At 41.0% G+C, this 12,326-nt stretch overlaps 1 protein-coding gene across 4 annotated transcripts in view; it reads right to left on the bottom strand.

The window, feature by feature from the left end:
• Positions 1-7,141: 7,141 nt before the first annotated feature.
• LOC131556924 (sodium channel protein type 5 subunit alpha-like) overlaps positions 7,142-12,326 on the bottom strand; it is a 178,515-nt gene continuing 173,330 nt past the window's right edge. For all 4 annotated transcript variants that reach the window (XM_058803871.1, XM_058803862.1, XM_058803879.1 and 1 more), the window contains exon 27: positions 7,142-12,009. In XM_058803871.1, the coding sequence (XP_058659854.1) occupies positions 10,772-12,009 (1,238 nt within the window). In that variant the 3' untranslated portion in view covers positions 7,142-10,771. The remainder of the gene's footprint in view (positions 12,010-12,326) is intronic.

Raw genomic sequence — 12,326 nt, 5'->3', positions numbered from 1 at the left:
TACAATAATTTTCCAATACCTATCACCTATGTTAGGCAGTCTGTTCTACTCTAAACCAATTCAAAAGTGTCACCATCACAGCAGAAGATGGAGGGCAAGAAGAAGAAGAAGGACAGGACACACCCAGATCCCTCCATCTTGCCTCTTGAACCCCCATTCTAAATCCCCAAAATTCTACTTTTTCACCCTGTGACAAATTCACTATCATTCTACTCAAACTCTTGCGGCTTGTAACTCCTCACACAAAGTTGGTAGTTTTTTCCATGGGTTAAAATGGAAGGCACAGGTGTTTTTGACTCCATGCCAAGGTCTCTGAGCCCCCTGTCAGGGTCTCGAGCCATCCAGGGCAGCCAGAGGAATGTCCTGGGTTCCGACATAAAGCAGCAAGCCATCCCTCCCTGTGTCTCTGCATCCTTATAAAGCAACAGCCTCACCAGCCCTGTTAGGTTTGGACTGGGGCCACGTTTACCACCTTCTGGGGCCTGGGTAGCTCTCCACCTTCCCCCTGTCAGTGTCCGGGAGTGTTTCTATGCCAAACACTCCAAGAATGTGGAGGCTGACTAATCTTGAGGCTCCCCATCCTTCCCAGGGAGGCTGAGGTGAGAGGGGATCACAGCTGCTGGGTGCCAGGCTCACACTCTGCCTCCTGGAGCTGTTAAGTCCTCAAGACCCTGCCTAAAAGTGATCTTTGCAGCCTTTGTGGGTTTAAGGCTCCTGGTATATGCATACCATATGTGAAAGGCAAGATTTTCTTATGGTGAAATAGGATAGGACAACAGTGGGGTGAAAAACTGGGGTTTTATCCTTGGTGGTCACACCTGACCTGTGCACCCCTGACCTCATGGGGGACAATGTATCTTGGGCTGCACTAAGCAATGGCAGGCTCAGAATAGGGTCAGAAACATGATTTCAGCTCAGCATTTCCCTTTCTGGAAGGGAAGATATCCTCCCTGAAGCCTAGAAAGCCTCTGTGAGTGAGAAGTCAGGTGTTTTCTGGCCTCTGTTGTTTTATCAGTGGACAGTGGGATAGTTCACTCAGTCCAGCTGTACTGCAAATGCCATTGCAAGGAGCTGCTTTATTCCCAGCCAGTCACTGCTGGCAAAAAAAAAAAAAAAAAAAAAAAATTACAAAAAAACCACCCCAAAACAAAAACCCAAACAAACAAACAAACAAACACCCAAACAACAATTCACTATGGCTTGAATGGCAAAAATATTTGACCTTAAACGAGGGCATTTTAGTTTTGGTTTGGGTTTGTTTGTTTTTTTTTTTTTTTTATCCTATATTAACATCCAGCTCTGTAAGGAAAGGAGAGAAACAGCTTGGCTAATAATTGCTCATAAGAGTAGCATCACTGGGGTTGAATATTACAGGGTTCCTGAGGGGCTTTCCTCTGGCAGAGAGGAGAAAGAGAATTTGAGTCCAAGTTCCCAACGCAGCCGTGAGTTTTAAAAAGCAAATAACAAAATCTTATTTCCAGTGGATGTATTCTCTAGCCCACCACATCTTTTGTTTTGACTTGCTGTATCACAGTGCTTTGTGATGAACTTCCTGGGAGGTGAATCCCACCCCTGTAGCAGGAGCACATGGAGATTGCTGCCCTCTGCACCTTCTCACCGCCTGGAGAGGAGAGTGCAGCGAAACCCTGGGGCTGCAGAGCCTGCCCAGCTCAGCCCTGCAGCGTTTCTGTGGAGATAAAAGATTTGGAGCAGCGGGGCTGCAGATAAGCAGTTATCAGCGCTGTGCACACACAGAGGTGTCTGCCATGGCACTGCACACAAGCTGCATCACTGCTGATGCTCCCCAGGTGACTGTCACCTGCTGTGAGAGATTTATGCCAGTGTCATCAGCACTGAGCTTCCCCCCCTCACCTGCCCACCGCACTATTCAGCAGCTGCTCCTACCAAAGCAAATCGAGGTACTCGCAAACTTCTGATCCACACCTTGTCACTGTCATATTTTCTGGAAAATTCCTTCGCCAGGATTTTTGCCTGGGAAGCTGAGAAGCCCGAGAGAAAAAAGAAAACAAATTCTTGTCTCATTTGCTTCTCCTGTATTTTGCTGCTTTGGAATGTGTTTGGACATTGTTTGCAAACAGGTGATTGTTTCATTGGTTTCATGTCAGTTGTTTTGACTCATTGGCCAATCAGGGCCAGGCTGTGTCAAGGCTCTGGAGAAAGTCACGAGTTTTTCATTAGTATCTTTGTAGCCTTCTTTCTGTATCCTTTAGTATAGTTTTAGTATAGCATTCTTTATTTTAATAGAGATAATAATAAATTAGCCTTCTGAGAACATGGAGTCAGATTCGTCATTTCCTTCCTTCATCCGGGATCCCCGCATGAGACCACCTTGCTTTTCCCATTTTTTTCTCCAACTTTTTCTGAGGAGAACTTCACATCTGTACAGCTGTGGAGAGAGGTACAGGAAGGATCTTACCTCTAAGGTGCATAGCTGTCCTCCCAGCTCCTCCTGGAAAACACAAAGTAAAATAACTTCTGTGGTGTTTGTGAGGTTCCCAGAACGAGGTGAGAGATGAGAATCTGACTCCATGTTCTCAGAAGGCTGATTTATTATTTTATGATATGATACGATATATGATATATGATATATGATATATGATATGATATGATATGATATGATATGATATGATATGATATGATATGATATGATAGAATATACTACACTGAAGAAACTATACTAAAGAAAGAGAAAGGATACATCAGAAGGTTTAACAAGAATCATAATAAAAACCCTTGACTCCTCAGAGCCTTGACACAGCTGGACTGTGATCGGTCATTAAGAAAAAGACAATTCACATGGAACCAAATATTCACCAGTTGGAAAACAATGTCCAAGCCACATTCCAAAGCAGCAAACACAGGAGCAGCAATCTGATAATTCTTATCTTCATTCCTCTCTGAGGCTTCTCAGCTTCCCAGGAGAAAATCCTGGGCAAAGAGGTTTTTTCAGAAAATATCACAGTGACAACCTTCCATCTCAAATATCTTCCCATTGGACAATGGCGGCAATCCAAACAAAGCTCACGGCACCAGAACTAAAACCATGTGGTTTTCTGTGTTTTGTGCCATGGAATTGCTGGTCCTTGGTGGCAAAGCAAATGCAAAATAATTGTTCCCCCTACAACACAAGTCATTTATATGATCTGCCTCTGTGAGTCATATATATGGCCTACCTGTGCCTCTGTGTGAAAATGTTTTATCTTTCCTTAGGACTTGACCTCTTTTTACAACCTTTCCTGCTCACCAGATTTGCACATTCTCCTCAGTTGATTTTTTTTTAAAAACTCATAGGAATTAATTTATCTCTGAGACTTCCGTCCCTCAACCAAACCAGACTGAAATAGGCCAAGGGAGAGACACAGGCAGAGGTGCATGGACCCTGTGACCATTATTGTTACAGCAGTAGCCAGGTAGGTCCTGAGAGGCACCTGCCCTCCTTTGAGGGCTGGTATCTTCCCTGCCTGGGTAAGAAGCTCCTTCTCCTACTGTACAGAAGAAATAGCTCTCTTTACGCCATTTAAATTACCTTTACCTCATTTCAGTTATCTTTGCCCCATTTCAACTGTCTTCACCCCATTGCAACCACAGGCTTTAGAGAAGACCCTGCACATGTGCAGCACAGCTCTGCTGAAGCTCTTGACACAGCTACAAAGCTCCTCCTGCAGCATCCAGAGCAACCCACCTCAAACCCACAGCATCCCACCTCCTCACAAGGAACACCTTCTCTTCTGCCTCCCTCTAAGGTTTTCCAGCAAACCTGCCAGAAAATCCAGATTCCAACAGAGCCAGCCAAGCCCCAGAGCATCCCTTCAGTCCCCACTCCTGTAGAAAGAGAAAGGAATTTGATTGAAGCTCCCTCTGGCTCTTTCTCTGCCTTGCCTGGCTTGAGGGCAGCGTGAAATAGGCAGCTCTCCTATTTAAGGTTTAGCATGGCTGTGGCTGCAAGTGATGGCTTTTTTGATGACTTAAAGGGAACCTATAAGGAAGATGGGGATAAATGTTTTAAGGGAGTTCTGTTGTGACAGGATGAGGAGTAATGGTTCTAAACTAAAAGATAGGAGACTCAGACAAGTATAGGGAATAATTTTTTTACAATGAGGGTGGTGAGGCACTGGAACAAGAGGAGCTGGGTCTGCCCTATCCTTGGAAGTGTTCAAGGGCAGATTGACAGGGGCTCTGAGCAGCCTGGTCTAGTGGAAAGTGTCCCTGCTCACTGCAGGGCAGTGGGATTGGGTGGCTTTTAAAGGTCCTTTCAAACCCAACCCAAAGATCCAAGATTCAATGAGTCTGTGTCATCAAGACTGCCACCAAGAGCTGAACTGTCCCATATTGCATTGAGCCCTGTCACTCCAGGTTTGTATCCTTTATAGCAATTCTTATAATGAACACAGCTTGTCCCTGAGCTAAAAATGAAAATCATGTAATTTTTGCTTGGTCTGCAAGTTTTGCAAGAGAATTAAGGCAAACTTGTACAACTGGGACTGTCTATCTAGATGAAAAAAAAAAAAAGTGTTAAAAACCTGGTTTCCCTATAGGAATTGCTAAATTCTCTTTAGCTTTAGAGAAACTGAGATTCCACAGAAGCCACAGAGGTTCTAAAGTAGAGCTACATAGTTCAAGTCACCTTTAAACTTCTTTTAAAACCATGCATGGTTTTATCATAATTGTCTGTGTCCTTTGTTTTTTTTTCTCTTGAAGCCCCATTTTTTGACTAAAATAAAAACCAGAAAGTTTGAAAATATGACCAGATCATATAAACTTGAAGTTTTGGGGGTATTAAAAATAAAGTAGTGGTAGTAGCAGTAATAATAATAATGAGAAGTAGAAGAAAATTAAACAATTCTTTTAAATTAAAATCTCATTATTTAAGCCACTTTGCTGAAATTTGAACACTGCTTAGAAGTTTCCAGGACTGCAGTTATTTTCTAGGGAAAAAAACACCTCTAGTGCTCTGACGTGCCTGCGATTCCCAACCCAACGTGAAGCAATGAAATTCCAGGGAAAAAACAAAAACAGCTGCAGCAGCAGTCTCAGAAACTTTGCCATGGCAAAGGCACATGGGCCAGGAGCTGCCCAAAGCCCTGTTTGTCAGCTGGCTAAAATAGCTCAGGCGGAGGTGCTGACAAACCCATGCCTGTGCTGCAGCCCAACACCTCCAGCCCTCGCGGGGTTATCGGTGACGTTTGACCGCGAAGCATTTTTTTGCTGGCTGCCAATGGCTATTCCCCCAGGACTATTTGCTTTCACATGCTTTCCCTTTGACACGGCTGCTATTTCTTTGCGATATGTAAACACTCAGGAGGATTTCCATGTTTGTTCTTCACCCAGCCCGGACGGTGTTTCGCGGCTCGAAGGGAGAATTGACGCGGAGGAGCAGCCGCTCCACAGGCGTCCGGCGCTTTCTCTTCCTGTGCTCTGCTCCTGTTTTCTCCAGCTATAAACCCAGCCCTGCTCCAGTCTCCACACCCCTGGCACACAGCAGGAAAATGCATTCCTGATGCTAGAAACACAACTGCCATCCTACATGGGCGTCCTTTACATCCCACAGGAGACTTTGCGCTGCAGAGCATTTATTCTGTATTTTTCCCCTTCCTACAGCAATGTTTTCTGACTTTAAAAAGCCTCTTTCAATCTCAAGCAAATTACTAATATGTGACTTTTCCTGAGAAAACTTACTGGTTGCCTGTGCTGCTGTTAGCTCTCTCTCTTAATTCTCTGACTTTTTTCCAAAGGGATCTTGATGTATAATAAGACGATGTGCATCAAAAGTAAAAAGGAACAGAAACCACTAAAGAAAAAGAAATCTCAAAATGAATCTAGAAATTGCAGGCCCTGACTCCAACCTCATGGATTGCACCTAGGCTTGATTTAATAGATCTGCTGCTTTGTAAAATCAACTTTATTTTACTTATTAATGTAGTTTAGCCACAAGAGAGTAGCTGCAAGAGATTTAAATTGGATATTAGGAAGAAATTATTCATTGTGAGGGTGGTGAGACACTAGAACAGGTTTTCCAGAGAAGCTACTGCTGCCTGTCCTGGAAGGGTTCAAGACCAGGTTGCATCAGGCTTGGGGTAACCTGGTCCAGTGGAAGGTGTCCCTGCCCATGGCAGGGGGATTTGGAACCAGGTGATGTTTTAGGTTCATTCCAACACAAATAATTCTATGTTTAAAAAAAACAAGTATAAAAATCCACATTTTCAAAGGAGACAGTCCTCCAAGTTCCTTGCTAGGCCTAGAAAAGAAGAAATCCAATTGGCAAATTTTGGGGTTTTTAAAATTTCATCCTGAAAATGAAAAAAAATCTGAAATCCTTCAGAAACTTTCCCAAGACCTGCATGAAAATAAGGAGAGTTCTCTAACCCAAAACAGTCCCTAGCACAGTGATGGGAATAGATCTATAGAAGTTAGGCAATTATAGTAAAAATCTAGATGTGAAAATCTTCCTAGTGGGGATCATGACACTGAATTTCCTCTACGAGGGAATTTTGACCACAAATTCTAACAAGGAATTTCCTTAACTAACCTGACATGTCTCCATGGAGAATTCTAATTTCAGCAAACTGCTCCTTCCAAACCAAAAATATCTTCCTGAATTTCAGACAGATTCACTCTGTACACATTGACTCAGAAGTCAAATTATTGTATGACATATTTTAGCAAATGCTTATTAAAAAAAACCACTTCTCCACAAGTCAGACTGCCCCAGGTTAATTTAAAACATAATTATAAACTGATTTTTATTAAACTAATTCAAAGGTCTGACTGAATTTTTTCATTGCAGCTCAAACTAGTTAAACTAGTTTTCCTCCAGCTAATTCTACTGGGCAGGATGGGTTGAAATATCAATGTTGGGTTCATCCTCTGAATGATTCTGTTTGAAGAGAGACTTTTGAATCTGCTTTGAATTAATCTGATGTAGCCAGAAATTCTCCACTGAATTCAAGAAGATTTTAATTCTCTGTAGGTTGCCTTCCAATGTAAGGTGAAATGGAGGGTTTTTCATCAACAAGCCTCCTAGCAAAAGTCACTATGCATTCCCCAAATAAATATGTAGAAAAAGAGTCAGAGAAATTATAACATAAATGTTGACAACATAACAAAAAAAAAGCAGAGGAAATATTTGTTATCCTTATTTATTTAATAAAGAAACATAATAAACTTGAATTTTTCCAGGTACAAACAGCTTAATATGTCCTATGATATTGGCTGATATTTTCCTTGCTCTTTTTGTAGCTTGAGTGATTCATGTGGTAGCCTTTATTGAACAAATCAACAGGAAAAAAAAATGGTAGCACTCACCATGCTTATAGACAGTGTGGGCCAACTATTGAGTTTGTGTCTTAAACTAAATCACTGCACTGGGAGGTTGTATCATGGCTCGATTCAGATCAGCATCTCCAGTAACAAAGATCTACAAGTGAGGTTATTTGACATTTTTGAGGGGAGTTCTGCATACCATACAAAGATACCATTCCCTCTTCATCCCTAAAGAAACACACCACAGAACAATAGAAAACCCAATAGAAAACCGACCTTCCAGTTACAAAGGTTTTTGAAAGCAATTTACAATTCAGTTTTAGAAAGTTGCACTGTAAACATCTAGATTTAAGACCCTCTTTCAGATTTTTTTTTGCATTACTTTTCTTTTTTTTTTTTTTTTAATAGAGGTTTTGGGTAAAAGAACCATTTGTAATTGCATCAGTACTATAGGGTCTCACAGCAATGACACTCAAATGTTCAACTCAAGGGTGAAATGACCAAAGGAAGGGCTCTTCTCTAATAAAATCAGTGACCAGCTAATTGTCTCTTTACATTCCGTTCATTACTGGGCCTGACTCTTAATAAAAACAGCTGTTGAATATTTTCTAATATAAGTTGCAAATAACTAAAATATTTTTAAAGCAGCATAACCAACGACTCACTTCTGAGTGCAGGCTGGCGTTTTCCTTGGGTTTCAGACAGTTTACATCATACATTAAAAAAATCACATGAGAAATGCTCCTTTTTCCTTAGCATTTTTCCCTCCTTTTTTTTTTTTTTAAGTTCTAAAGCTTTGAAAGGAAAATAATTTTGCTACTTGTCAGACAATAAATGCTTGTTCAGCAAGTAATGAATGTACTATTTTCTAATTAAACAGTTTCATTAGAGGCAGCGGCTTGTTGCTAATGATCGATAAATCCCATTGAGGGGAAAACATTTTAATCAGTAAGTCGTGTCCTCCGAGTGTCAGCCACTCTATAAACTCACAAGATACATATATATGTATAGATATACGTATGTGTGTGTGTGTATATATATATATGCATATAAATATAAAAATCGCATACTCTTTCTGGGTGATATGTACAGTCAGAATAACATTACAGCATAAATACACAGGGAATATAAAGTTTCTCTAATTTGAGAAGCCTTGAGCAATTCTGAGTTTTTGGGGAGGTGAGGAGTGGGGAGGGGGGAAGGAATAAAGAATGTTTTTACTTCAAGGAACGACGAGTAGTCCCCTTAAGTTAGAATCTAATTACATACAAGATTTAAAGGCAACAAAATGCCCAGAGGAACAGCCCTATGTTATACACCATAGACATGGGGTTAAAAGGGCAAGAGAGCATGATTATAATAATACTTATATAGTATGGTTCATTCCCTTATAGCACTTTGCAATCAGAAAGTCTTACAACACCCCTGTGAGGTAGGTAAGTATTATTATTCCCATTTTACAGATGGGTAAACTGAGGCACAGATAGGTTAAATTATTTGCCTAAAAATCATGTAGTAAGAATCAGGAATAGACCCCAGGAATCCTGATGGCAAATCCTCTGAATTAACCGATAGACCACTCTCAAGTGAATGCCTGAGACACCTCTCAATGAATGGAGAGAATATAGTAGCCCATATTTACACAGATACATTGTCATCCTTTTGACATGTTGTTGCACATATTCTGACTTGTTTAGAGGACAGATAACAATGGCCATAGATAAACTTGACTGTAACGTGTTGCTTTAATTCTTGTTGCCAACCGCATGTGGTTTTTTGACTCCTTCACAACCTGGGATGTAACTAAATGTTAATGACAATACACCTTAAATACATTCTTGATATCTTTGCTTCTCCAAGGTGAAAAAGCACAATTACTCTTCCTTTAAAGTGCAATGGCTCATTACAGAAATCTCAAGATTTTTCATGAAGTCCAACCAAACCCAAGTACAATCAGTCTGAAGGTGAAAAAGAAAGAACTTGTCTGTAATGATGGACATGTCTCTATATTCCATAAATAATTTCTCACATTCTATCGAGGCTGAAAGATAATAAATAATAACCTATGTTAGCACGTAAAACCTCTAATACTTTTCTACAGCCACACATCCACCTTTCACCACATTGTCATTTCTTTGGCCTGAAGCTGAAGGACACATCAACTGTAAATATTACTTTGCCTACAGGAATGAGGATATAGATACTATCTAGTAGCTTTTTATATAAGTTCCTGTATTTCTTGTCCTTCCCCAGAAATCTAACCATACTATCTGAGAAAATGAAAGATGGACCTTGAGTAAAAAGGATTCAAACCCTCAAACTTTGTGTACAGATCCAGAGGTAATTCCCCTCCCACATTCTTGATCACACTGTCACAGCTGTTCTGCACGGCCCAGTTGGCATTGACTTATTACTGCTAATAGTATTTGCAATTTATTTTTTTTTAGAGTAATATTGATGCACAGAGTTCAAAATAAGGCTGCTTTGCTCAGTGTTCCTGGGGAAAATGTAACCTATCCCACTACCTTAACAGAAACTTTGCCAGCCTAGATGGTGCTTTGGATCACTACACACAAACGTGATGCGCTACTTCTATGGCGAGTTTGATTGCGGATTTCAAAGCAGATTCTTGAAACATACTAAAAAATTAGTGCTTTTATTAACAGTTTTACAAACAGAATCCATTATTGTCTGATTTCCTGAAGGATAGAACAAGCCATTTCTCTCATTACTTTGACATCATTTGCTTCTCTGTTTTTTGTTGTTTTCTTTTTGTGTGTGTGTGTTTCTGCTGATGTGCAGTTGCAAGTCCCAAGAGGGAGGGCTTAGTGTAATCAACAGTTTAATTGTTGCTAATTTGATACTTCAATTATCAACAACTTTCCTCTTCAAGTGATGGGGATCCCACAAGTTTCTATTACCTTGACTCAGAGTTCATGATCCTTACATGAAGAGTGTAAGGATCATTAATCTCCATGGAAAAAGAGACTTCATTTGTTTTTTAAGTAAAAAAATATCAAATATAATAAATTTATGAAAGACCATTCACAACATATACAGTAAGTGTTACATTTTGCTACAGCAGCTGTGATTTTTTTTTTCTTTTTAGAATGCAAGGTCATACATCGCCATAAGTAAACACACTAATATGAGTAAGACCTTAAATGAATGTATACAGCCAGGCTTTATCTGTGGATAGATATACACTGTGTTTACTGTTTTACAGTCTAGCCTATTCTTATTCACACCATTGATATAACAGCTGTGACCCTGCAGAGAATCTTCCTGTGCATATATAAATATAAATATTGAGCCAAGTCAAAAAGAGCAGGGTCAAATGTTATATGACTTACTAGACTCCTGTAGTTAAGGGTAAAAACTCCACTTTTTTCTTTTGCAACTAATTTTTAATAAGAAGGCTGCTTCAATCGTTGTGTAGTTACAGCATTACATTCTGTAAACAATGTTTTAAAGCATTCTAAACAAACACTTAAACAATTGATTCCTTATCCTTGTCGGGTGAGAGAAGACAATCTATAGCCTCATCGCTTTTGCTCACGTCCGTGATCTTCAGCTGGAGGTTTTCACTCGTGCCTCGGGTGACGCTGTCGTAGGACGGAGGGAAGGAGGTGGAGGACAGAGTTTCTGATTTGTCTATGGGCCTGCCGTAGTTTTCGTTCATCATGAACGCAATGAGACCCTCCTTCTCGGGCGCATCGTCCTCCAGGATGCTGCTGCTCTCCAAAGTTCTGTGCCGGTACAGGTAGGATGCCTGCTTCATGGAGCGCCGGAACAAGTGTCTCCTGTAGGCCCTCTGGATGACGATGGCGGAGACCTCTTCTTGTTTCCGCCTGAGCGTCGTTGTTATCGGCTCGTAGGAGATCTTGGAGGGGTTGGCTGCCATGAACTTCTCTTCCATCTGTATTTTAAGGGCATCCATCTCCCCAGATTCTCCTAGCACCCTTTTTGTAAAAGCAAACAAAATATCCAAGCAATGGATCCTGTCTCCGCTGACCATGGGCAGGTCCATCGCTATGAGTTTGATTTTGTTGGGTTTCGCTATGCGCAAAGGTTCTGACAGCGCGTCTGCAAAGTCTGAAAGTGCAGAATACTCAATAAACTGAGTGGCTTCGGGGTCAAACTTCTCCCAGATTTCATAGAACATATCAAAATCATCCTCGCTTAGAGGCTCTGTACTTTCCTCAGTGGCTACACTGAAGTTCTCTAAAATAATGGCTATATACATGTTTACAACAATGAGAAATGATATAATGATATATGTGACAAAGAATAAAATCCCTACGGCAGGGCTCCCGCAGTCTCCCTTTGAGCCATTTGCATTGGGGAGGTTTGGGTCACAATATGGTGGCCCAGTGTTTAAAATGGGGTTGAGAAGACCATCCCAGCCAGCTGACGTGGTGATTTGGAAGAGACAGAGCATGCTGTTAGCAAAGGTTTGGAAGTTGAACATGTCATCAATCCCATACTCCTTCTTCACGTAGGCAAAGTTAGCCATGCCAAAAATGGCATAAATGAACATGACCAGGAACAGCAAGAGGCCAATGTTGAACAGAGCAGGAAGGGACATCATTAAGGCAAAGAGCAGAGTTCGAATTCCTTTGGCTCCCCGGATGAGTCGCAGGATCCGGCCGATCCGAGCCAAACGAATGACTCTGAAGAGTGTGGGAGAGAAGAAATATTTCTGGATGATGTCAGAAAGTACGGTGCCTTGAAAAGAAAAGAGATAGACAGCAAGTTAGTACATGGGAAATAATCCCAGGCTTTCCTTTTAAAGCAATCAGTCAGGATTATTGAGAAAATAAATGGTAAGTTGCCCAGAGTGGAAGGCTCACAATGAAGGGAAAGGCATTGCTGCTTTTTCATGCCCATTTAATCCATAAGAACTTGTGAGGCTGTAAGCAAAGAATGGTAGTGGCAATTTTATTAAGGGAAAGCTTTTCTGTTGGTAATGAGAAACCAAGATCAAGTCAAGACACAGATAACTGCAGCTTTTTGACCGTGATCCACCTAAGAAATTTGTCTTG

Source organism: Ammospiza caudacuta, chromosome 1 (assembly GCF_027887145.1).
Source record: "Ammospiza caudacuta isolate bAmmCau1 chromosome 1, bAmmCau1.pri, whole genome shotgun sequence".
In the NCBI taxonomy this organism is placed as follows: Eukaryota; Metazoa; Chordata; class Aves; order Passeriformes; family Passerellidae; genus Ammospiza; species Ammospiza caudacuta.
This window is presented reverse-complemented; position numbering and strand designations above follow the sequence as displayed.